We start from the raw sequence: 27,117 nt of genomic DNA, 5'->3' as shown, positions 1-27,117 counted from the left end.
ATGATGAAATATTATTTACATTTCCTATTTAAGAATAATAGGAGATAAATACATGGGCCTTTTAATTTTTAAATATATATATATTTTACCCTGGACAGACGTGGGCCAATCAAACAGCGCCTCTGCATCCCCACATTTGCCGCGTTTCACACAAATATAACCCTCAATGACGCCCATGTCCGTACGCTCTTATAAGACAGAGAGAGCGACAGAGAGCGACAGAGAGCGCGTGAGACACCATCGCCAGCTTCGATGTCTCCGCCTCCCATTTCCGGTTCTCCAGGACTCGTACAAACCCCTAATTCTGCTCCCCTGTCTTCACAAATTCCACACCTCCATTTCCACCAAAAAGTCGCCGTTTGATTGATCCCTCACAATGTCGGCGATCTCGAACTTTCCGGCGGCTCACCGGCATCACGCAGCGCCAGTGGGGGTTTCGGGGGCGGGGAAGTTTGGGTTTCGGTCGGCGGTGGCTTCGGTGCCGTTCCAGGTGATTTTCTCGAAAACGCTGCGTTTTGGCCTTGCTTTTCCTGTAAATTCATAAGGCAATTACAAAGTATTGGTTTTTGATGGCATTGGTGCAATTTTCTGAAAACCTGAGGGCAATTGTCACTTGTGTTTGATTGAAGAGGCAATTTTTGGTGATTGTTGGGAATCGATGTTTGCTGAAAATTGCTTGTCAGAAGAGACACATGAATTGAGGCCTTGACTTTGAAAATATTTACTAGTGCCGCCATTGAGTTTGGGAAGCAATTCGCAAATCGAGTAGCATTTTTGTCTTTGGAAATGTTATAATTGCTTAATTCTCATGTTTTCTGACAGGAAATGTTATAGTTACAATGGAAGTTAAAGTCTAAGAGAAGGGATAAGTAGACCTACGAATGATGAAATAGGAAGGTTTTTAACTGTAACTATTTTAACAGTCCTGGAAATTGAGAACCCACTTGATCCCCCACCACAAATCTTCCCAAAAACAGATTCTCTCCCTATCTCCCACCACAAACCGAGTGTACCCGGTAAAATCCTGAAAAACCTATGCAATAGCCTTCCATGGCCTGCCATGTGGCCACCTGACTATAGTGTTGGCGTCCCATTCATTAGTACGTGTCTCATGTATGCTTAGAATAACCTGATGCTACAGAGCAGAACTCTCCCTAGGACCCTCCATAGCCATTTCCATATTCCTTAGAGAAATCTTCCCAAATTCCACCTTAGGCTTACACACTAGACATGTATGGCAAAATTTTGACATCTTTAATTTATTTATTTTAATATTGGTCAAAATATCAAACTTGAACCAAAAATTAGAACCACTAAGCTGAATAAAAATGGTAATTTTTATGAATTTTGCATCTGTCAGATTGAACTGCTGGTCTGTTCAATTTTGTGCAAGTGATTGAAAATTATGGCCAGATTTTGGAACTATGATTATTGTGGCAATGTAATGTCACTGTTAATTTTTCCCACAGTAAATGCTGTTAATATATGTGCTAATGATGCTAAGCAATGTGAATTAACTCTTTAATTTGCTTCTTTGAATAGACACAAGAAATAATTGCTCATACTTTTTCTAAAAAAATTGCATTCATGTCATCGGGTCTATTTGGAGAAGCAAATTGGAGAGCTACTTCATTCTATTTAAGCATTTTGTCCCTTATATCATTCACATAGAGGCTCATAAGTAAATAGTCAGGAAAGAAATATGCAAATCTGTTAGTGTCATAGCATTTTAATGTAAATTTGTTAGTGTCATAACATTTTAGCATTTTAGATTCTTGGAATTTTGTTAATTTTGTTTCTTTAAAACAAGGGTTAAGGTCACTTGCCAATTTCATCTTAGACCACTTAGTAATGGTATATTTTTTTTTTAAATTTATTTTTGAGTTTTATTTACTTTTAGGGGTTATATTTCATATTAAGCATGTTTAAGACACCCAAGCGTTTGTTGAAATCCAGGAAGGCCAAGTAATGTTTGATACTACTTTCTTTTGTTTTGGTTCCTTCTGGTTGTAGGATGATATATTTCGGCGTTCTCAGTCATCTCTTAGTCACTCAAGGAAGGCAGCTAAATATCCAAGTGTTCAAATGGCATTAGTCGATGAGAGGGTTGCACGTGGTAGAAATCTGGCAAAACCTTCCAGAATTTTGGTAATTAAACTAGTTTAATGCACATTCCAACACATATTAGTTTGGGTCAATAAGGTGTAGTGTAGATTCTTCATGAACATTACTTTTAGAATACTTCAGTTTACAGGTCTTTATCTTTCCTGCAATTGTATATGACCCTTTAACTGATTAGCATAAGTTTTCTTTGCAGGCATATGATCTTGTTCAAGGACCACTTGTAAGTCGTGTATTCCTTGATCTCCTTATAAAACACGATTCTAGTTTGTTGGCATTAACTTTAATGTGCCTCCCTTTCAAGAACTCAAATGCTTCCCATTGCTATGCATTAGGGCATCTAGTGCTTCTTCTTCTTCTTCTTTTTTCTTTTGTTTATTATTTATTTATTTATTTTTACAGATTTTCAGTCATATGAACTCAAGTGCATTTCTTGCTGTTATCCTTGATAAATATTAGTGAGATGAACTTTCTATTATTGTAATCATGACAATTAAGCCTCCCCAGTTTGAATATATGTAAACTTATTATTGATAGATGAAAAACTTTACTGTTTGGGAGACTCCTCCCTTCCCTGCCCTACTATCATTTAGACATGACAAAATGATCTTAAGCAAAAAGATTCTTGCAATTGAAGTTCATGTTTCTTGAGAAAGTGCCTAAGCTTTTAGACACTTGAAAGAACACCTTATTATCTTTAGAAGGTAGTGTTGCTATTATTTAATTTGGTTTGCAACATCTTTATTTCTCCAGGAGCCTGTTAGTGTTGTCTCTAACATTGAGATTAGCTCAATTGCTTTCTGTGGTTAGGGAGGAAGGAATCTAGTACAGTCCATTTAGTTAGTTGGGGATGTAGTCTTTTAGTCCAAACAAGATTGATGGATTGCAATTATATAGTCTGATCCTGAGGAACAAAGGCGTCATTGGTAAATGATTGTGGATATTTACTACAGAGAGAAGATTCCTTGTAGAAATTTAAGATAAAAAATTGGTGCAATTATAGAATACCGGGTAAGATACCAACTAGGCATGTGGGGAAACTTCTCTCTCTCTCTCTCTCTCTCTCTCTCCTTGGAAAGCCATATTTCAAGTTATCTATATCGTTTTTGCTCACACTAGATGCCTTGCTAGAAATGTGTTCATAATTTGTTTTTGGGAAGATGTGTGACGTGGAATCTTTCTATTAAGCAAATGGTTGAGGCCTACATAAGCAAGAGGAGATTATTCCTACAATTCTTTGATGATTTGGCAGGAAATGGATTGTGAGAACATTTTGTTGATTTTTATTTGATCCTGACTTTTAATTCCTTGTTTTTGTTTTTGCCTCTCTCTCTCTCTCTCTCTCTCTCTTTTGGTGTAACTTGTATGTCTCACTTGTACTTGGGTCCACATCGTTCATGCCACCTCCACCAGCCCAGTTATCTTTGCTTCGTAGTTCTTACCTATCAGAAAGAAGTTTGGTTTGGAGACAACATTTTCCAAGATTCTGTCCTTGACCTTTTAGACTTCTTAGATCTTGAAGATATATTATTTTTTATTTGCCTCAGGAGAAATTCTAGAATTTTTGAGAATAGGTGTCCTATAGAGGCTTAATGGGAGGTCGTACATTTTTCATTGTCCCTTTGGGTTTCAACCACAAGTGTTTTATGTGGACCCTTTTGAGCTTGATATTGCTTGATAGGAGTCTTATATGTCCATCCAAGATGAATGCTTCTGAGGTGTGAGTTGATTGGAGACCCCTAACAGGTGCTCTCAAGTTAAACTTTGATCATTGTTCTTTGGGTAATTTCGGTCAGCTTGGGATAGGAGGTTCCGTTAGGAAGCATGATGGTAGACTATTGACAGCCCTCTCTAAGCCTATTGGTTTTGGGATTAGCCACTGAGGTGGAGATTCAGGCTCTTTTAGAGGGATGCGGCACTGCCTAATTTCATAGTGGAGGAGGACTCCTTATTGTCATGTCCTGGATGTCAAATGCTAATCATGGTGCTTGGAAGTAAGATGTGTGGCTGAGTCAAATCATTATTACTGGAGAATTAGGGTGCTCTTGTGGTTGGATTCCTCACTCAACTAATCAGATACATGAATTTTCTAAGTAATTATGGGGCCTCTAAGTTAGAGTTCTTTTGTCAGAAGTTTTTTTCCTTCCATGAGCACTTCTCTTTATGTTGGCTTTGGAGTTGTTTTGTATTGGAAGGTCTTCTGCCCCTTTTGTTTGTGTATGTGCATGTGCGTGTTTTATTTTTGTGCTTCTAGCCTTTCATGTTTGCTTTCTTTTCTATATTTCTTTCTTCTTTTTGGTCAGATTTAGTTCTTTTGGATGGATGTTAAAGCGTACAATTGTTGATGCTCTAGCTTGTTCTAGTAATCCCTTCTCTTGGAATTTCATTTTTTTTCTTCATTTAGAAATTTTAATGATCATGATCTTGATGGGCTTACCTGTTTCATGCAAATCTTGCTTATTTGGCTATTTACCCACTGAATGAGAGATTTTTTAGTTTGTGAATCAATGGATTATTTCCACCAAATGCTTTTCTTGTTTCCTTGTTTCCTTGCTGAGGCTAAAACAGTCTTTGTCTCCATTGTCTAAATTGATTTGAATGGCAAACTTCGTCTGATGTTAAGGCTTTTGGGTGTCCAGTTTATCTACAAAAAGATAAGGCTAACAAGGTGCTTGGTGCTCCAAGCTAGAAGGATAAGAAGGGTCTTATTGTTGGTATGCACCTTCTTTGTAAGAGTTGTTTTCTATTATGAAGGTTGTACTCTTTGCTAGGCATTAGTTGGTTGGTCCTGTTGGAGTTGTAACCCTGATGGAAATTTTTAGGACTTCAGATAAGAGGGACAAGCTAAAATCTTGTGCCCTGATCTTTTATTGGGGGAGTATTTGGTGATTTGGTTGGGAGAAATTACTAGAGTTCTGAAAGAAGACAGTTATTCTCCAAAATTTTGCTTTGGAATAAGGATCTCATTTTTGGCTTCCCTATGGATTCCATTTTGTGAATAGTCTGGAGGTGTTTCCCTGAGAATTGTATTGTTTGATTGGATATTAGTTTGTGATACTTAAGATCATTCTTCTATGTTAACTGCTCTTGGAGACCACTGCCAAATGAGGTAGTTAAAATTGACTGTGATGTTTGTTTCCCTTGGAACATTGTTTAATCTTCTTTAAACTGGTCTGGTTTAGTTGGTGGCATCAAAGGAAGCACCCAGACAACTCCAAAATCAGGTAGGCTAGAAAACTGCTCCCTTGAGAGTAGTTTTATCGTTGGGGTTTATGTTGCTTTGATGTTCTTTATTTTTTATGTTCCATCATTTTTCCTTCTTCTGAAGGATCCTCCATCCTTCAGGATATGTAACTTGTAGTTATCTTTTGGTTGCAAACTAAACCCTTGAAGAGTTCATTTTTAGCTGAGATAAGAAATGGAGCCTTTCATGTATTATTTCTGATAGAGAGTTGAAAACTTTTACATTTATAACAAGCTAGCAAAGTTTGTTAAGAATTTTGTGTATAGTCTCTGTCCTCTGTATTGGATGGATTCTAAATGTTGTTTGAATTGCAAAAGTTCTAGTTTGTTTGTGAAAAATATGAACACTTTTAAGATGATATTTTGTTGAATACATTGGTTAATTTCCTCAAGCCTTTTTCAGTGGACATGGTTGTGTGTGTTGTTATGGTGTGCAGGTAAGATGGAGTTCTATTGCAGACAAGTCAATTCCTGATCCTCCAACAGCTGTTCTTGTGCATGGCATTCTAGGTAGCCGGAAGAACTGGGGTAGGTTTTTTTCCCTCCCTATATATATACATAGCAATCGTGAATTCTATATTTCCTAACATGTTGAAATGCTAACACTCATGATAGTTTTTTTGTGCCTGTGTATGTTTGTTTGGTTGATATTTTTATTTTATTATTATTTTTATTTTTTAAAACTTATATATGAGTTGCAGGAATGAGCATAGGAACAAGAGAAATCATACATCTGAGATGGCAGTTTGGTTTTTCTTAATGAGCCTAGGGAAAAGGATAATCATTTATATGATATTTTGATCATGTATTGATCCCTTGATGTATTGTTGCATGAAAATTTTATTGGTGCATTCACCTCTCCCATGACTGAAATGATATTTTTGCACTGAACTGTTCTTGTTCTGTGATATGAACTGTTAAAAAAAATGACTTGACCTTCAAATTTTGATTTAGAAAAAAAGGAATCCTTGATTCTATGATGAAGAAGGAAATTAGCTTCAGGTCTATCTTGTGCTTGTTTTATCAAATATTTTGAGTAGTTTAATGCATGCTGATTTACATTTTTCCTGTGCTTATTATGTTGATCTTATTCAGCATTTCCACTTCCAAAGATGTGCTGGTTTGTTTGATTTAGACGATCAAACCATACACTTCTCACCATTTGCATGGTACTGTCCATGTCTTGTTTTCTTCTTCCTCTTCTTTTTCTTCACATTTTTTGGTGTTTTCAACTAGTTGGACTTTGGGCTTTGGTGTTTTCTGTTGATGTGTAGATACCTTTCTTGCATTTTCCTTCTTAATTCAGTCTCCAGTTTACTTTATACAGTGATAGAATATTTACTTTATAGCTTGTTATATATGTATATATGCAAGCAATTGCTTCTTCGGAATTTCACTAATTAATGTCTACATTACAGGTACCTTTGCTCGGAGATTGGCCCAGGCATTTCCAACATGGCAGGTACTTTTTCTGTGGATTTCTGTTTGTTTTAGTGTTACTTCTTGTATTTTTACATAGTTCAAATGGAACATTTAAATATGTGATCTAGTTATGGTTCTGAATTATAATTTCCTTCTACAGTTTTTTTAGAGAAGAAGCTTATTTAGATGTATCTGCTTCTGCTTGTAGTCTTGCGTCTACTTGGAAAGCCTTTCTCTCATTATTGAAAATGAGTTGCAAGTATATGTTCAAAGTTATATTCTTTATGGTTATCAAACACTACTTGTTTTGAATGGGGAAGAAGATTATTTCGATGGATGCAATTCTGGTTATGATCTAATCATCTTGCACTGTTTACAATGACTCAGTTCAGTCTTCACTTCTTTCTACCATTGGTACAGTGACTCCAGCCAGCCTTTACTAATTAACCCTGTCAATTGAAATAGAAGTTATATTGGAAACATTTTTGTAAAGTAGGGATAAAATTATCAAGGGACATGAGAAACCTTGGCACCTAGTGCTGAAATTATTAGATGCATTGATAAACCCAAAAATGATGAATTGTGCATATTGGTGGTCCGACCACCGACATGGTAAGACAAAAATGTTGCATAAGGAGAGGGTTTTGGTCATTTATGGATAGCTCCCTTGTTCTTTAATCCTATTTTGTAGGTTTGCAAATCTGGCATATTGCATTATGTGTTAACTGTTAGGTTTGAACCTCTTATTGTACCTATGTAGGGGTTATATTATAACTTTTACCTATAATACTTTACAGACTTGTTGTTTTGCTTCTTAGCCGAGTGTTTTAATTTCAACTTTATATAAATGGTGCATCCATACTGAACAAAAGCATTCTGGTTCATGACATACGAATCTCACTTGTTTCACATGATTCTGTTGACATAGTTTCTCTCAGTAGACCTGCGGTGCCATGGTGATTCAGCATCAATTAGTAAGAGGGGCCCTCATACTGTTGCTGCAGCTGCTCTTGATGTCCTAAAGCTAGTGCGTAATCTCAGAGCTTTATTTAACTTCTATGCATTTAATGCATGCATATGTTTCTTATCGTTCTTCATTTTCTAAAACCAAAAAGAGATGTGCTCTAGACTTTGTATTTTTGGATTCTATACATGGATCAATGGATTCCAAGTGGGTCATTGGAAGAGTTATCTTGCTTTGCTAGGCCAAAAATAATTGTCTAAAAGTATTTCAACCATAGTTGTTAACTCATAAAACATATTGTGTATCTTTTTTCTGTTTTTCTATATCGTGTATCATATTATATCGGTATGGAAGGAAAGAAATAGATTAGCCTTTAGGGGGGGTTCTTTGGATATACAGAAACTCAAAAATTATTTTGTTTGTAACTTGTGGAGTTGGGCTAGAGTGTACATGTGAGAGGAGTTCTCTTCGCTTTTAGTCTTTTTGGAGTGGCTAGCGGCTACTTAAGGGCCGGTGAGGCTGCTTGTTTCTTTTGTTTTTGGGTGTGGTTGCGTTGTATACTCCCTGTATGCTTTGTGGCTTTTTGCCTTTTAATACAATTTGTGGTCACTTCACCTCCAGCCCAGCCCAGAAATAGAACCCAGCCCCCTTCTGATCCATTCATTTCTGCAAGCAGGGAGGATCCAGAGCTAAGCCCCCCTCCTATTCGAGGTCGGGTGGCCTCGCCCCACAAGCACCTAACCTTCCTTTTGCTCTTCCTTCGGTTTGCCTCCACGAACGCGCCACCTAGGAGCCCTACTCATATTCCAAAGGCGCTACTTCAATTCAAGCGCAAGCCCCCCTTCTATTGCATAACCTAAAAAAGTGTTAAGCAAAGTACCTTTTTAAATATGTATATGTATGTATATTAAGTATAGAGTAATATATAATAAAAAAATATAACTGATTTTATGGAAAATAGTAGGATCTAAAGAGTTCACCATCATTTGACCAACTTTTTATGGAAAATTTAACCAACTTTTTAGGTTCACTATCATTCCTTTTCCACCAAAAAATAAATAAAAAAAAAGCTAACATATTGAGTAAAAAATTTTATTCACGAATCACCATAATTTTCATTTTCAACATTCAAACCATTCAAATGAAAATTCTCTGTTATTCATTGTAAAAGTAAACTTACTTGACTTCTAATATAACATTTGACAATAAGAATGTAGCTTTTTCCTAGCCAACAGACTGAAAACAGTGATGAGGGAGGTGATTTCTGATTCTCAGCATGCTTTCGTCTATGGGAGACAAATTTTGGACGTTGTTCTTATTGCTAACGAAGCCCTTGATTCTAGATTGAAAGACAACATCCCGAGCCTCCTTCTCAAGATGGACATTGAGAAGGCTTTTGACCATGTCAATTGGAACTTCTTCATGGAGGTGATGTCTAAGATGGGATTTGGCCATAGATGGATTAATTGGATAAAATGGTGTTGCTCCACGGCTTCCTTCTTGATCCTCATCAATGTAAGCCCCTCGGGCTTCTTTCGTAGCTCTAGGGGATTGAGACAGGGTGACCCTCTATCCCCCTATCTTTTCCTTTTGGCCATGGAAGCTCTTAGCCAATTGTTGTCCCGTGCAAGAAATGTAGACTTTATATCCGGTTTCAGAGTGGGAGGAAGAGGAAGTGAGGGGTTGTTCGTGTCCCATCTCTTGTTTGCCGATGACACCTTAATTTTCTGTGACGCCGATGCAGATCAGTTGCAATACCTTAGTTGGACCTTCATGTGGTTTGAGGTGATTTCAGGATTAAAAGTCAATCTGAGTAAAACAGAGGCCATCCCAGTGGGGGAAGGCATTCCTATAGAGACTCTTGCGGCGGTCTTGGGATGTAAGATAGGGAGCTTACCTACCTCCTACTTGGGTCTTCCCCTTAGAGCCCCCTACAAATCCACTAGGGTGTGGGATGCAGTGGAAGAAAGATTCAGGAAAATGTTATCTCTCTGGAAAAGGCAATACCTCTCTAAAAGCGGCAGTCTTACCCTGCTGAAAAGCACCCTCTCAAGTCTCCCAACCTACTTTCTCTCTCTCTTTGTGATCCCCAAGAGAGTGTGTGTAAGGCTTGAAAAGATCCAAAGGGATTTCTTATGGGGCGGTGGAGCCTTAGAGAATAAACCTCACTTGGTGAGTTGGAAGGTTGTTTGTGCTGATAAAAAGGAAGGTGGCTTGGGCATTCGTAGTCTAGCTACTTTTAACAAGGCCCTTCTTGGGAAATGGTTGTGGAGATTTTCTAATGAGAATGAGTCCCTATGGAAGCAAATTATCTTTAGTAAGTATGAACTTCAAGAGGGAGGATGGTGCTCCAAAGGTGTAAGAAACCGGTATGGGGTGGGGGTTTGGAAGGCCATTAGAAAAGGTTGGGAGAATTTTTGTTCTCATTCTCGCTTCATCATTGGGGATGGCACCAGAGTGAAGTTTTGGAAGGACTTGTGGTGTGGAAATCAATCTCTGGAAGAAGCTTTCCCCATGTTGTTTAACCTCTCCGTCAATAAAGAAGGATGGGTTGCTGAGGCTTGGGAGGAAGATGAAGGAGGAGGTAGCTGGGGGCTTCGTTGTAATAGACACCTTAATGATTGGGAGGTGGGAGAAGTTGAAAGCTTATTAAGCAAGCTTCATCCCTTGACCATTAGAAGAGGTGTGGAGGACTTGTTCCGGTGGAAAGAGAACAAGAATGGAACCTTTTCTGTCAAGTCCTTTTATAGCTCATTCTCAAGGGACGCCAAGCCCCCCTTCCCGGCTAGAACTATTTGGACGCCTTGGGTCCCAATTAGGGCTAGCTTCTTTGGTTGGGAGGCGGCTTGGAGCGGGTTGCTCACCACGGATCGCCTGAAGAGATTTGGTTGGAGCATCCCAACAGGTGCTTTTTGTGTAAATATAAGGAGGAAACCACAGATCACCTTCTTCTGTTTTGTGAGAAAGCCAGAATGTTATGGCTTCTAATCTTCTCCCTGTTTGGGGTGCAATGGGTGATGCACTCCTCTGTGAAAAAAAACCTCCTAGGTTGGCATGGTTCCTTTGTGGGCAAGAAAAGGGAGAAAGCTTGGAGAGCTGCCCCCCTCTGCTTGATGTGGACCATTTGGAAAGAAAGAAATAGGAGGGCCTTCGATGATATGGAGAGGAACGATCAAGACATTAAATCCATTTTTTTGTACACTTTTGTGAATTGGGCTAGGGTGTATATAGAGGAACACACTTTGTCTTTGATAGATTTTGTAGACTGGCTAGCCACCAAGTAAGGGTCAGGTTGGTTTTGCCCCTTTGTTTTTTGCTTCTTTGTCTTTGGTATACTCCGTGTATACCTTTTCTCTAGCCTTTTGGCTCTTAATGAAATCTATTTACCTATCAAAAAAAAAAAGAATGTAGCTTTTCATATAAAGGGTATTTTACCCATTTCTCTTTTTTATTATCAATTTTTAATCTTTTAGTATATTTTAAACAATTAATATAATAAATTCTTTTAACAAAAAAAATTGATTTTTTTTAAAATTATAGAAAATAGTTGAAGATGTATGTATCATTGTATCATAATATCATGTATCTTATATATATCCCTTTAAAATTAGATATAGATTGTGATATGTATCGATTTTCATAAAAAATGTATCATATTGTTGTATTGTATTGTGTATTGAGAGTTTTTAACAACTATAATTTCAACATCTAGGCATCTTTAAACTCTTTACACTAGTTTTCACCCATTAGTTGGCTTATCCTCATGGGGAAATGATCATACATGATCAAATAGGAATAGAATGATAAAGGAGAAAACAACCCTAATCTTCACAACTCTCATTGGCTTTATTTCTCTGTATTTTCTCTCTTGTTGGGGTTGCCTCCCATCTGTTTCATGATGGTTGTAGTGTTGAATTACTTCTCTTTTCTCCCTTTGTTCCCTTTCATTTCTCCCCCTCTTCTCTTTGGTTTTTCCAATGTCTTTTTCTTGTTTTCTTCTCTGCCTCTGACTCTGTCTCTCCTCTCTCTCTCTTTCTCTTGCGTTTCCTTTGTTTTTCCGTCTTGTTTTCTTTGATTTGTGTGGAGAGGGAAATTCACCACCACCTGCCCTTTGATGGCCTTCAAATAAGTCATTTGCTCTACCTTGCTATTTCCTATGGTTAAATTTCCATTCTATATTTTTTCTTTCCTTTTTTCTATACATTTGTTGGAAGTGGAATTTTTCCTACCCATATTAATCATTATAAACTTTTATAAGGATGTTATATGAAAATAGAAATATACGACACTTACTTTTTAATTATTTTTTTCTTATTTTATAGTATTGTTTTTCCTTTTATAATGACAAAATAGATGTCAATTATATAATTTAATTATTATTTTTCCTAAATAGAAAAAATTACCTAATTCAACTATTTTTTTTTTTAGGTAGCAAAAAATTTATGCAATCCAATTATTATTATTTTCCAGTTCTTTTATGGAATTATTAATACGATTCTTTGTGATGTAAATGAATTTATCCTTTATTTATTATACATATAGTTTAAATTATTTTAAATATTTATCACCTATGAAAATTGGAGTCTTAAAAGGCTTATACCCTAATGCCTCAAGGCTTATGCCTCGCCTTGTGGGCACCAAAACACTTTGCCTTGCGCATTTGCCTTTGAAAACTTCGATAATAACCACTAAGAAAACTGGTGTCTGGTCGATTGTAAATAAAGTGACATTTAAGGTCTACATAATTAGAGCTTGGGATAGCTCCTTAGTGAAGATACTTTTTTAGCTTCAAATTTCAACATCATGGGTATTGCCTTCTGACTTGAAGGTAAAAACAATGTTTGTTGACTTGAAACTTTAAAATGTTGAAACCAACCCCCAACCCCCCACCCCCCGTCCCCTTTTTTTTCTTTTGATAGGTTAAAATGTTGAAACCCTTGTTCTTTTTGGTTACTGCCAATGATATATCTGAATGATGATGTGTTAGGATATGAATAAATATTCGGTTTAACTCCTAGATATCTTGAACCCCTATAATCAAAATTTTAGTTGAGTTAAAATAAAAAAGCCATAAGCCTGGCTGGAAATGGTTAGGGCAATCTTTTTGCCAATGGTATATCTGAATGATGATGTGTCAGGTTATGAATAAATATTCCGTCTAATTCCTAGATATCTTCAAGGGCAGTTTTTTCCTCTTTTCTCTTCATGCATACTGGCTTTATTATTAGTTTCTCTAAGTATGTTTTTTTTTGTCATTGATCAAAAAAAAAAAAAAGTAAGTTTTTTTTGTCAGTCCAGTCTAGATATAGTAAATATAGAATGGTGAATAAGCTTCAGTGGAACACAAGGCTACTTCAAAAAATAATACTGGACATGTATGGTTCAAGAAACATGTCTATTGTTTGTGTTCTATCATCAATTTGAATGATTTCTCTGGCTATACTTTTTGATTTTTTTCAAGTTCCATGATGAAGTTATACAAGATTGAATCATTATAAGGTCCATATGATTTACATGGATACGTCAGTATAGATTACATGTATAGCATTTTTTATCTGGTACCTGAGACTTCATTGTAATCTAATTTCAGCTTTTCTTGTTTCACTTACGTCTTCTATATTTTAAGGTTTTTTTGTGTGAGGAACTGAATCCACCGGTGTCCAAGAAAAGCATTTTCTTGTGCATCGATATAATTAATGTACTTGAGAAATTCTTTTTAAAATTTTTGTTTCATCATCTTGTCTGAAATAGGTTGCACAGCTTAGAATAACACCTCGAGTTCTAGTTGGTCACAGCTTTGGAGGAAAAGGTACTTTTATAACTAGTCTAACTTATTCCAATTCATGGATGATACATGATGATTAAATTATAGATTTTTTTGCTAACTGCTTAATCTACTCCCTAAATTTTCATGCAGTTGTCTTGAGCATGGTGGAACAAGCTGCAAAACCTCTTGCACGACCAGTCAGAGTAAGTTTGAAGTCTGCTAGAAATTGTTAAGGTGGTTTTGAATTTTGGTAGGGTGAAAAATTGTGTCCCCCCACCCCACCAAAAAAGGGGAAAACTTTGGTTATGTAGACATTGAATAATGTAAAGGTTATGCCAGTTTAAGAAACACTGAACTAAATTATCAAGTGAAGTTATGTTAACTTTGAGTTCAAGGTGAAATCTGGTAATTCCAGAACTGGTAATCTTCATGAAATTTGAATTGTGGTTCAAGCAATTATGATCTATTATTCTTTTTATTTATTTATTTAAATTTTATTATCTATTTTTATTAGGTTTGGGTTCTAGATGCAACTCCTGGGAAAGTTCGTCCTGGTGGAGATGGAGAGGATCATCCAGAGGAACTAATCTCTGTCCTTAGTAAAATGCCCAATGAGGTGAATTTCTGGTCCATTGTTGTTTTCCTATTTTTAATATAATGAGTTCAATTGGAGACATAAACATCTAATTGGCATCTTCGTACGGTGTATTTCTTTTCTTTATGTTGAATTAAAAAATTTGTAATTTCCAGATCAGTCAACCAAGTTGTGGAGCAACTACCTCAACAACTGAGGCTTTTTTTGGGGACCTCTTGCCTCCCGTAGTTACTTTTCTTGTTGATCTTGTAGTTATTGCTGTGCTACCATGTTTCCTTATTTGTTGGTTGTACTCCTGCATTTTCTTTTTCTGAAATATTTGTTCCAAAGGGCCAAAATATTTTCTACTTTGAAAAAGAACCTCCATGTTTTGAAAATTGTAAATGTAACCTCAAATGTACCAAAATGCCCCTTACCTTCCTTTGTAAAAAATGCATTGATGTGAAATGGGTATAAAAAGTTTGATGAAGGGTTTTTTGGTCCAAAAGGGTTATTTTTTCGTGTTTTGGAAAAGTGGAGGGCATTTTTGTGAAATAGGGTCATATTTTGACCCTTTTAATCAAATATCCACTTCTTTTCTTTTTCTATTCTCTTGCAGTCTTCTAGTAGTCTGTGGTATTCAAGGATAAGTCATCCTTCCTTGGAATTTTTATCGATAAATAGTTAGTTTTTGACAAATGGAAGAACTATTCTTAGGTGTTATGTGTCTTAAGAGTTTTCACTATTTTGGTCTTTTTTTTTAATTTTTTTATTTTATTTTAGCAGTTTAGTATCTTACATCATTAAGGTTATGTTTGGTTCTTGATAACTACTAAGAAAAGGAGGGAACAAAAAAACTAGGGAAAATAATTTTCTCATGTTTAGTTTACTGTGGAAAATATAGAAGAAAATAAAATATAATTAAAATTAGTTAGAAACTTTTATATTTTCAAATTATTTAATCTTTATATAGACAAGAAAAAATAAGTGAAATGAGCTTGGAGAAGTGTGTAAAAATAATTTATTAACTCTACATATGTTTTTCATTTTTCTTCACTTTTTCTTTTAGTCTATTTTTCCTTTCTTTTTTCTTTCTCTCACATTGTCTTTAAATTTTCCAAGAACCAAACATAGGGTAATGATTCCTTATTCTCTCTTCCAAACAAAAATGCTACTCCCATCCAGTTTTTTTTTTTCTTTGATAGGAAAAAACCATAAATATATTAGACATGCCTAAGAAAAGGCGCATCAATGGACACATGGTGTATACATTAAGCTACTCCCACAAAAGGCGTGCTGAAAAAGGAGGGAAAATACAAAAGACAACCATTAAGCTTAGCCAATCAACAAAGTTAGTCATTGAGCTACTCCAATCTTATGTCATGTTTTGTTGCCTATCTTGTGAAGGAGAACGTATTTAATAGAAGTTGCAATCTTAAAATAAATGAATAACTAAATGAGATGTGGCTTTACAATCATAGGTCTTGCGGTTAGTTAGGAAGAACTTAGAGCTTGTTTAGAAATGATTAATATAAAAACGCTTTTGTCTGTAACGTTTTTATCAAAAGCGCTTTAATGAAAAATAATTAGTGTTTGGAAATAAACAACAGAAATATGCTTTTGATCATGTTTTTGGGAATTATCAAGGGATACTTTTGGTAGATGTTTTATTTGAAATTCAATTGCCTTAATATGCAGTTTTTTTTTTCTTTTTTTGAGAAAAGCACCTGTCAAATGCAAGTGCAAGAAACAATTCAACTGATTTTCTATACTTTGAAGTGTTCTTTAAATTTTTTTCTAAATGGCTCATTTTTCTAAGGAAAGCCCTCTTTGAATCACTCCTAAATGGACTCTAGGAGTCCAATCCATGAGTGGACCAAGTTAGTTCAATTCTCTACCTATTGGAAATAGGACCAGACGAACATTGGTGGAGAACCAACTCAAACCGAAGAATTGAGTCTCAGTTGAATTGGTTTGAAGGTTGATGCATCCTGACCTGCACCTTTAATATGCTTAGCCCAGTAGTTTGTATGCAAAACATTAACCTTGGGCTGAGTTGCCAGTATATAATTTCATGTACATAAGTTTCTTCAGTGAATACCAGTTACATTTGTCTTCTGAAACATTGATGTAGTTGAAATTTTAATCCTGGAGTTCAAAAAGATATGCATTTGTGCCCTTGGTTATCAGAGTTTCATTATTATTTTGGAGTATGACTGGAAAATCTTAACTCTGGTGGAGAATCATTTGTTACCGATTATCATTCCTCAAATGTGGGCAGTTTGATTTCCAAAGAACTACAATTGTTGCATTAGTAAACCTTTGGTCTTTCTGTTGTATTATTATTAGTTTATTATTACTAATCATCATGTTTGTCAAAAAAACAAAAAAATTGTTACTAATTATCATGTTCACTCTACTTATGTATGATTATTCCTGTAATCAGCTTTTATAATTTTTCATGTCATTTGTTCCTTGTTGCAGTGAACCAATTTTAAGCTTTATAATATTTAATTTATCTTGTAAAATATTTTCCTTTTTGGGCATGATTATGAGCATCTTATAATCTCTTCTTTATGGAAGGTGTTTTCAAAGCGGGATGTTATGAATGCTCTTATTAAAGAAGGATTTTCCAAAGATGTGGCACAGGTAATATCAAACATACAAGCTAATTTAGTTTTACTTAGATCTCAATGGTTTACTTTCAAGTTGGGATGGTGAAACTCATGATGAATAGAATGTTATAGATTTCCTCCATCTTTTCCTATTTTCTTTTCTGGTCTTAGCTTAGTTTTTTGTTGTTAAATTTCATATCATTGGTGATTTCCAAAACCTTGGTAAATTTTTGGTCATGTTGCTTTTGTCCTAGGATACATTTATTCTAGACTACAACACTGCCAGTTTGAATGTGCAACATTTCTGTTGACCAACTTGACAAATGCTATTTGGTAAGTCTTATTATTGTGGATGAGATGAAAAAAAGATTATGAGTGCTGCTTAAGCAATTAGTTTGTTGCATCAAGATTTCTTGAAAACATTAAAGCTTGTAGTAGGGAATTATTGTCGCTTTTTTGTTTGATCTTTGAATTATTTTTTCCTTTATTATTTTGAATTTCTTATACATCCCCCAAAATTTTATATTCTTCTTCTCATTTTTGTTCTCACGTCCAGTGGGTGGTAACAAACCTCCAACAGACCAGTTCCCCTGGTTCATCATCGCCAAGCTTCTCATGGGTGTTTGATCTCAAGGGAATTGCTGAGATGTATCAATCCTATGAAGAAACAAATTTATGGTATTCATGTTCAGAACTTGTTTTTCATCTTGAATTGATGTCAAATCTCATATTATTCTTCTAAATATGGCTTATTTCTGAAGCTCTTCTAATTTGAAAAATTAATAGCAATGCCACTGACTTGTTAGTAGACTCTGACATGGGTTGAGGTAGCAATACCACTATCTTTGCAAGGGTTGAGGTAGGAGTTCAACTGGGGGTTGGAGTTGGTGGAGTTCTTTATGGAGGATATTTATGGTGTTGAGGCTTGTTGATGTGGAGATTAGGTGAAATGGAAGGGTTTAAAAGAGGAGAGGTTTTCCTTAGAACTTCTTTTGATTTGATATCGATAGGAGTAGTTGTCAACTGCCCTGCTTTAGAGACTTGGAAAACTGCCAACACTCTGAAAGTGGCCTATCTTTTATCTTGATGGGAGGATAGGAGAGGATTTTGACACCAAATCATTTGGTGTGCAGATGGAGGTACTTGGCAAATTGGTGTTGCATGTGCAGACACGAGTCAGTTAACCATTTTTGAGTCCTTGTCCTGATGCTTGGGCTTTTGGGCACTGGTTTTCATGCTTTTTTTGTAGTTTCTTGGGTGCTTCCAAGAACAATAGGAGAGCTACTTGTGAATTTGTTTGGAGATATAGGAGGTAAGAGTGGAGTAGTGTTCCCTTTGAGTTATAGGGGAATGAAACTCCTGACAGCAGACTATAAGATTGTTTTAAGATCTTTGCATGCTTTGGACAGAGGGTGATCTTTTGATTTGGACATGCTCTTTTATGAGCCCATAAATAGTTTAGGTTATACACAGGTTAAGAAGCTATTAGCTTTTGTTTACTTTGTTTTCTGTCCTTTTTCTTCTTTTCTTTTCTTTTTTTTTTTTTCCTTATTTTCTTCTCACTTCCTGTGGGCTGTCCATATAAACTGCCTGTGCCCTTCGGTTGCACTGCCCTCAATGCTTTTCTATTACATTTATTTTCCTATTAATGGAAACTATGTTGACATCTTGCAATTCTTGGAGGTTAACCTAAATACAATCCTGCCTTTTAAACCCTTGCTTCAAGCCATATCCAAGCTTTAGGTCCCTAACCCAATCTCGACTCAAGCTCATCTTTTCTGAGCTCCGGGTCAGGCAGGTCCTAGTTATTAGGTTTTGATTAGGTTATATGACAGAGGGAGAGAAAAAAAAAAGACAAGCAATGAAGACAGACAACCAAGAACACAATTATTGATATGGATGCAAAAAGGCTTGCAAGTAGGATTAACAACATTCCCCTTGCATAGTTGATTCTGAGGCAGTAGGGGTTTAGCTTTCAGGCCATGGTATCGTTGTAGTTGTCTGGATAACAAAGATGAGGGTTCTGGGACTTCATGCCAGGTGTGGGTCATGATGATGTGGTCTAGGTTTGGTGTTTGGGTAGGTGAGGTGAAGAAGAGTTTTTCAAAGGTTGATGGTGATGGAAGTGATCCAGAGTGTGCTGTAATTGGCAGGTCATTATAGTGATATTACCGTGGAAGAAGTATAGCAATTAAAGAGGAAAAACTCCAACCCTAGGCAGACATTGACTCCGGGCCGAGGTTTCTAGGTTTCTTTGGTGCTTTTATCTGTAAATTTGGCATATGGACCCTAATCCTAGCCCTAGATTGATTCACACAAAACTGGCTGCAATCTGTTCAATTACTATTACTTTTGTTTAATAGTAATAATAACTAATTGATAAGATAGATTAGGTTTAGAAAAGCCTTTTGCCCTGGCCCAACCTGGACTGAGGTTGCATAGATGTTTCTTTAGAGAAGTTGCATTTGTATGATAGTGGGATTTGCCATATTCGAGTATAGAGAGCCTAAAAAGGGCACTTCCCATGGACATGTTCCTCTCAAATCCTTTTCTTGGACCTGTTCTTCCCAAATCCCACCTTGGGTTTATCATCTCTTTTCCTTATCCTTCTATTGTCATTGACCAAAGCTAAATGGGTGTTAGGATTTACCAAACCGGTGCACTGAAAAACTGAGCTGATGACTGGCAACTAACTCTTAAAGCAAGGAGTCAGGATGGTGATGGGAAGTTCTGGGATTGATTACATGTACTAACCAGAGAAAAAAAATAGTTGCATATTAAAAACCTATAAAAATGATAAGAAATAGAGAAATACTTGGCTTGTGACGAGAGTGCTTTTACCCATTTGCCATATTGACCCTGTTTTGACCATATTACCTCTTAATACTTTTTAAAATTCATGCAGGAATATTGTGGAAGATGTACCACGGGGTGTGCATGTGAATTTTTTGAAAGCAGAAAGGAGCTTGCACAGGTGGGCCCTTGAGGATCTTCAGAGGATTCATGCTGCTGAGGATCTGGCTGCTGATGAAGGTGGTGGAGTGGAAATGCATGTTCTTGAAGATGCTGGTCATTGGGTATGTGGCTCTCACCTGCTTCAATTCTTACAATTATCTTCTGAACCACCTAGTATACACTTTACAGGTGTGCTTATGCTTGCATTTCTTTTAACAAAAAAGGGGAAAGACCTCCCTCAGTCAGCTGGTCTAAAACAAACTATTCACCATAAAACACAAATCGAATGGCTTGATGGTCCAGCTCAACTGGATTAGTGGTGATAAAAAATGGTCTAAAATGAAATCTATGAATAAAATGGACTGTTTGTTGCTTAAAATCATGAAATATGTCTTCTGAAAAATCTATAGTTTTAGCAAGGTTGAGGTTTCTTTTCCTATAGTTGTTTTGATTGCTATTATTTGGAAACTAAATGAAGAAACTTATATGACTTCCTTTGCCAACCCCAGCCTCTTGTGATTTCCAAGTCAGTTACCTTTTAACCCAATACTACTACCATAAGTTCAGCCTTTTTTGTCAAAAGACTCTTAGCCTTTGCTTAGCAAACAGTTTCATCCGAAAATGTATCAAATGGAAATAGTGTCCCATGCTTCTGGTGTTGGCTTAGGTAGGATTGTATTAGAATCATCTAAAGACAACTTTAATGGCTGTTCAATCCTGGAATCACTAATTTCTTTATAATCCTTGGCAGGTGCATGCTGATAACCCAGATGGCCTCTTCAGGATTCTCTCCTCTTCCTTCCAAGGAATCAAAACCTAATGAACTCCCGAATTTTCATTCCTCAAGTTTTAACCAATCGTTGTTTACAGTCTTCATACATTTAGCTTTTCTTTTCAACATTTCTGCATTCGTTTGTATCATAATAGTTGTGCATATTCTTTTCTTCCCATGTCTGTTCACCACAAGTCATCATTGGTTTGTCCCAATACTAAAGTGACCACTTCTTGAATCAATCAGTTTTGTAATGCATAGCAAAGGTTTTATATACCATTAGGATCACCATCATGGAAGTCCTGAATAAACTCATTCGCTGGCTGCCAAAAATGGATTCTGGGAAAATTCTTTGAAATTGCAGTAGCTGGAAGGAAACAGGAAGGAGGGAAAAAAAGGGGAAAGAAAAAGAAAAACTGGTTATCGGCTCAAAGGAGATGAGACAAGGAGACTTCCTATACGTATCTTTGGTTTCTAGTTCTTCATTTGTACTGCTGGAGTATGTCTCATTTGAATCATGTCAACATATAGTGATGCTTAACATTTATTGTTTTTACCCAATACATTCTCCTGAATGAGTGTCTGGTGTTTTTTTTTTTTTTCATTTTTCTAAGTATATTAAACTTGATATTATATCATAAATATATGGAAAAGAGAACATCTTGATGATATCCTTATTCATGGATGTAAAAATGAAATGCCCTCAAAAAACCACTCTTCATATCTACTTTATGCCCCCCAAGATTTATAGCAAAACTGACCCACAAGTTACAACATTAGCAACCCTTAACTGGTGCTTCTGCACTGGGGTTTGGTTTCCCCGTATAATCTCATCATCGGCCTTTCTTATATGGTATACATGCATTGCATGTGCTCCTTCTATTTATGTTGATATAATAATATTATCAGCCTGAAAGAAGTGTAAAAAAAACCGAGGAAAGACCACCTCATTTAACCACCACAGCAGCAGTGATGCCAGACAGCGAAAACTTGTTCCAGGGTTGATCCTTGGAGGGCTGTTTTCTGTCGTTGTAACCGGACCATTTCATCTGCATGAAGCTGCGCTTCCGCCATGGCCCCATGTGGATCTTCTGCTCCTTCATGGACCTCTTGGCGGCATCGCATACCACACGCAGGATGGCGTTGAGGTAGTCGGATTTTCCGATGTAGGATTTGGGGAGTTGGGCGATGAGTCTGCGGTACTCATCGCAGGCTTTGGCCATCTCGAATTCAGTTCGGAATTCGAGCTCTATAAGGAATGGGATTTGCTTCTTCCTCCCTGGGGTGCTTGCCATTACTTCTATATATTCATGTGATCCTGGAAATGTAAGAAGGGGATCAGTTACCACATAGTAATGGCAAACAGAAGATTCCCGTAATCCAAATTAGAATAAAATAAGAAAAATCAACATAATTACCTCCGGGGAACTTGTGAGTGTGCCTCCACTTGGAAGTACGGAGAGAGGCAGAGAAACCCTTGAGGCAAAGCAAATCCACCACTCTCCTCCTCAAACAAAGGGCACACCCATCTGAATTTGACTTGGAGCAGCTGCACACTAGTGTTTCTCTTGCCCTCTCCACCACTCTCCCTATCTCTTCCCTCAACTTTGCACCCATTGAATTACATCTTTCCATTATTTCCTGCCAAAATTAAACCATTTTTTCTAAGCCAAATTTTAACAAAATATTATTGATGAATAGAAAATTTATATTATTTATTCAACCTTTTTATAATTTATTTAATTATGTCCAAATGTTAAGCAAACTCAATGGGTCAAAAGAAAGTTTTGAGAACCAAGTTGACTAGTATGGCTTGTATCATTATGATAATAATTATTTATTATTTAAATTATTATAAAATTATAATATTTTAAGGTGATGGTAGAAGCTGACATGAACAAAGGCTAGGCAGAATTTTTTTTTTTTTAATGGAAAATTTATTTTGTCAGAAAATCTTGCATATTATTCCAAAAATATGCTGTCAACTTATAAAAATAAAAATAAAAATGGCATACCACCCACCACTAATTTTTTGGTTAACCTTTTCTAAATTTATTTGTGGAGGAGAAGCAAATGATTATTGGCCATATATTTGGCTTTTAACTTCTTCCACATTCATAAAGGAAAAACAAAACAAAAAAAATCTCAAGTCTCTATCAGTTAAATAAAATCCACATGAACTTCAATAGAAAAAAATATTGAAAGGAAAAAAAAAAATTCCAATATGACTTGGCCAGAGGATGAAGAAGGAAAAAAATCAAAGTAGTTGGTGGTGAATTTTAAGAAAGATGATCATCCATATTTTTTGCTACTGATTTTCTCTTTTGATGAATTAAAAAGCTCAAAATCCAGCAACCCTTTTGAGTAATCATCATAACTCAATCATTTCAATCAAAACAAACACATAAAAATTCATGAGTGATCTCCGAAAATTGAATCCAAACAAGCCTTATTATCAGTGAAGAAGAAGATGACGGAAAAAGAGAAAAAAAAAGTACCAGAAGCAACGCCTCTTGTGAATCCCAGAACTCTTTTCTCTCAATGGGGTCATGCAATTCATTGTTGGCAGCTTCATCATCAGCCCAATCACCTTCAGAATTTCGATCCAGTTCTTCGTCTTCTTCATCAAAAAACAATGAGATTTTCTCTTCAAGGCTGTCCCCGCGTTGATGATCATCTCCAAGAGCCTTCTCTTCAATAAGATGCCCCATCCTCTTGAAGAAGAAGGAAGAAGAAGGTGTTGCCAAGAAGAAAAGGCTCTTGCTGGAGAAAATTGGCTTGAGGGGTGTAGGTATATATAGTGGGGTGTACATGTGACAAAAGCTTTGGAATTATTATTATTATTATTATTATTTTAATTATAATTATAATAATAATTATTATCATATGTTTGGTTTTTATTATTGAAAAGATTTTGGAAAATAATAGGAAAGTCCAATCAGTAAATTATTGATTATGGATTGGGTGGTGGGTCAAGCATCTTTCTTTGTTCATGTGACTAGACATGTCACTCACTAAGGCTTAATCTATACATTCAATCTTAAAAATTATTGCAAGATTATTGAAATAATAAAGGTAAAAAGTTTTTAATTATTGATTTGGATAAGAATAAATCAAATAAAAAAAATACAAAATCTTAAAACTCATCAATGTATAGATTTTATTCTTCACCTCATCTTAGGGTAATTTTTGGGAAGAAAATTTGTAGCGTTTTGATTCTTAGAACTTGAAGAACTTTTGTAGAATGGTTTTGGGAGGAATTTTGACATGAGGATTCTATTTTTGTAGAAGGGTACACCTCAATAGCTTAGACAAATATATTCATATAATAAATGTCTCATTTTATAAAATTTATAATTTATGTCATTAGGGTCGATGACGGTTAAAAAATACTTTTTGGTGTAATATCGAATGGTTTTATCCAATTTCCAACATCGAGTAAGATGTAAGTATAATCTAAATATAAAAATATAATTAAGGTATAAAAAAAATCGGGTTAACCTGAAAGGATTGATTAAGTACAAAACTTCGGTATAGTACCTTACTTCTTTTATAAAATTTTCGATTTTAGATGGAACATCAAACAAATTATCCATACCTCAATACACCAATTCCATTCATGATGCAATTTACTTTCAAAATAAATGGTAACCTTAAGCCATAAACTCCAAATTTATCAAACGGCAACCCATATTATAGATAGTCCATTTTGTACCTACCCACATGTCCTTGAGACAATAAAATGTTTTCAATTTGGTTTTGAGTTGGTCAAATTTGTCATTAAGCTAGAACTAAGTTTTATTAATTCTAGGGCACATTTCAAAATTAATCAACCTAATCCCACACCTAATCACTTCTCTTTTTTAGTATTTTTACCTAATTTTATAAGATGATGGAGATACATAAATAAATTATAGAGACTATTACTCAAAATACCTTTATTTTAATTCCTTCTAAATTTGACCATATCCCCAATCTTCCTAATTTCCTTTTCAATTTTTTTTGTAAGATTTATAATGGTTGAAAGGGAAGAAAAAAATATTTTATAGTTCAAATCTTTACTTTTTATGAAAAATATTTTTAAATGTGTATAATAATTATAAAAAAATAGCAAACACAATTTTTTAAAGTTGGGAACAATCTAACATCATAAAGGAGTTGGATTTGGATAATATTTATATTTGAATATTGTTATATTTAGAAGCATTAACATTGGAAAGGTTTTAAACCACTTAAGATCTAAATCATAATCGTAAGTTCATTTAGGGTATACTAAGATGGTATATTTTTCTATCTATGATTTGAATAAGTCTCAATCATGAATATTTAAAGCATGCTTTGTAGACTATAGTAGATGGTTTTTTTTTTTTTTTAGAAAAATATTTAAAAATAAAAAAAAACATTTGTAATATTTGAATTTTTCATTATTAATGTGAAAACTTTGGCTTTGGTCATCTAACTTATCTAAAATGCTTCTCCATATAAATGTAAAATTTAGAAGATTAATTATTAGGAATAGAAAAAAAAGCCTTGGAGACTTTTCTTATAAAAAAGATAAAAATATAAATATTTTTTTTTCAATTTCCACAATACCAATTGAGAGAGAATCATGATTTTAAGTTTTAACACTAAAAATGATAATGTCATGATTTCAATGTGTGTTTCAAAGAGAAAAATGATAATCTCATAATGAAATCGTTGTAAACTTAAATTTTGATTTATGTGTTGAAAAAAGATATGTAAACTTACAAAATTTTAATTTTTATTATTATTATGAACTCTATATGTTGAAAAAAGAGAGAGCAAGACTTAAAATTTCTAATTTTTCATTATTATGAAATCAATACATTGAGAAAAAGAAGAGGGAATTAAAAACATTTTAATTTTTTATCGCTCCAAAATCAATACAATGAGACAAAAAAAAAAAGAAGATAATCCTAGTTTCATTGTTATGATTGATCAATGATTTAAAAAAAGCTTGACCCTTGGAGATATTTCTTACAAAAAAATAAAAAAATATTTTTAAAATTTTTTCACAACATCAATAAAAATAATAATCTCATGATTTTAATATAGGTTTCAACAAGAAAAATGATAATTTTGTGATGAAATTAGAGTAAACTCAAATTTTGATTTGGTCTATATATGGAAAAAAGAGATTTAATGTTACCAAATTTTAATTTTTTATGATTATGAAATCAATATATTGAAGAAAAAGAAGAAGAAAAAGAATTATAATTCTTATTAGTATGATTTGTCAATGATTGTAAAAAAAAGCTTTAATTCAATTTTTTTTTCTTATTTTTAATTTTCTTTAAATGTTTAAATTTAATATTCCATATACTTTAATTGCTTGCTTATTATTGAATTACATGTATTTTATTTTAAAGAATTATTTTCATATGTTTTACTTTTAATTACAATACGCAAGTTTTAAAACATCAAAACCATTTTTATAATAATTATTATCATATTTTATAGTATCGAATGTATCCAAGTCATAAATAAAAGGATAATATATGTATTTAGCTTTCATATTTTTTTATGCTTTGTTTTTTTATATTCAAAATTCTATAATTTACTTCCTAAAATAATTAAATAATATATAAACCTGACCTGAAATACGACACTATAATAATGAAATAAAGAAATTAGAACCTTTATAACAATTTGCGTCAATTTTTAGACACGATTTTAGAAATATTTAATAATTTTGAAAAATAAATTATTTAATTTTAAACACGAGAAAAAAAAAGAAAAAAAAAATAATGATGGTAAAAGACGAGACGGGTAAAGTATATTTTACCCAACAAAACAAAGTGGCATTTGTTTAATAAAATTTCATAAACTTGAATCATTATTATTAGTTGGTTTTTGAAATTATTGTATGAAGGGGCCACTACCAAGTTATGTTTTTATTTTTATTTTTTTTAATTGCTAAAAGAAATAGTATTTAAACGGCACGTTTTCATTATGAAGTTTTATTTACATAAAATAATAATTTCCTCCCAATGAAAAGAAACGCTGTTTCACGTGCTTTTAGTGCAAAATTCTTTGGTTTTTTCCTCCTTTTTTTTTTTTTTTCAAATTATTAAAAAAAAAAAAAAATGATGATCAAGAGTGTGGGTGGTGGGAGCTTGCAAGTTGCAATTATTTAACACCCATCAATGATAGTTTGGATAACCTTCAGACTCCACTTTTATGAGCACCTTCTCATTCGTCAATTATTCTTCCAATCACTACACAAATTCAATGTGATACCTAAACACACTCAGTCATTTAAATACTCAAATACTCATTAGCTCAATTTTATTCATTTCCATCCGATCATTATGTAAAGGGATAATTTCACTTACATCTCTTGAGGTATTAGCGAAATACAGTTAGTCCAATTTGTTTGAAAATTTATTAAATATGTCTCTTATTTTGAATAAGAAGAGAGGTGAGTGAAAATATTAAATGAAAAGAATAACCAATGTATGTGATGAAATTTCAAGCAAATGAAAACTATGCGTATTTAGTCAAAATCTCAGAGAAGGTTAATGAAATTAACCCTTATGTAACTAGAGGGATTAAGAATGCCACATTGAAATATGAATGAGAGAATGAGAAAATATGAATTAAAATATTCTATAAAAGGCAAAAATCAAAGCATATATGATAATATTTTAAAAAATAAGTTTG

The 27,117-nt window shown here is 34.4% G+C and overlaps 2 protein-coding genes across 4 annotated transcripts in view; one reads left to right on the top strand and one right to left on the bottom strand.

Annotated features, from left to right (window-relative positions):
- The first annotated feature begins 217 nt into the window (after window positions 1–217).
- LOC117906591 (abhydrolase domain-containing protein C22H12.03) lies at window positions 218–21,011 on the top strand. Of its 2 annotated transcripts, XM_034819686.1 has the most exons (13): window positions 218–490; window positions 2,014–2,148; window positions 2,318–2,344; window positions 5,802–5,892; window positions 6,783–6,826; window positions 7,715–7,813; window positions 13,502–13,559; window positions 13,668–13,720; window positions 14,032–14,133; window positions 16,675–16,740; window positions 17,263–17,384; window positions 19,612–19,783; window positions 20,413–21,011. In XM_034819686.1, the coding sequence occupies exons 1-13, from the start codon at window positions 377–379 to the stop codon at window positions 20,479–20,481; spliced, it is 1,152 nt and encodes a 383-aa protein (XP_034675577.1). In that variant the 5' UTR covers window positions 218–376; the 3' UTR covers window positions 20,482–21,011. The 2 variants fall into 2 exon arrangements, with proteins under 2 accessions (XP_034675577.1, XP_034675578.1); XM_034819687.1 differs by lacking the exon at window positions 218–490 and having other exon boundaries at window positions 2,017–2,148; window positions 5,768–5,892.
- A 68-nt stretch (window positions 21,012–21,079) lies between these two features.
- LOC117906592 overlaps window positions 21,080–27,117 on the bottom strand; it is a 6,453-nt gene continuing 415 nt past the window's right edge. Inside the window, exons 1-3 of one of the 2 annotated variants that reach the window (XM_034819688.1) lie at window positions 22,932–23,182; window positions 21,852–22,074; window positions 21,080–21,751 (exon numbers count right to left, since the gene is read on the bottom strand). In XM_034819688.1, the coding sequence (XP_034675579.1) occupies window positions 21,381–21,751; window positions 21,852–22,074; window positions 22,932–23,144 (807 nt within the window). In that variant the 5' untranslated portion in view covers window positions 23,145–23,182 and the 3' untranslated portion in view covers window positions 21,080–21,380. Of the gene's footprint in view, window positions 21,752–21,851; window positions 22,075–22,931; window positions 23,183–27,117 lie in introns of those variants that run through there. The other variant, XM_034819689.1, reaches the window with a different exon arrangement.

This window comes from Vitis riparia, chromosome 18, assembly GCF_004353265.1.
Source record: "Vitis riparia cultivar Riparia Gloire de Montpellier isolate 1030 chromosome 18, EGFV_Vit.rip_1.0, whole genome shotgun sequence".
Taxonomy (NCBI): Eukaryota; Viridiplantae; Streptophyta; class Magnoliopsida; order Vitales; family Vitaceae; genus Vitis; species Vitis riparia.
The sequence above is the reverse complement of the archived record's forward strand: the minus strand, read 5'-3'. Positions and strand labels throughout refer to the sequence as shown.

Coding starts and splice junctions, on each gene's coding strand:
- LOC117906591 (XM_034819686.1), top strand. CDS start 377: ATGTCGGCGATCTCGAACTTTCCGGCGGCTCACCGGCATCACGCAGCG. Junction 14,134..16,674: donor TTAGTAAAATGCCCAATGAG/GTGAATTTCTGG, acceptor TCTTTATGGAAG/GTGTTTTCAAAGCGGGATGT. Junction 19,784..20,412: donor TTGAAGATGCTGGTCATTGG/GTATGTGGCTCT, acceptor AATCCTTGGCAG/GTGCATGCTGATAACCCAGA.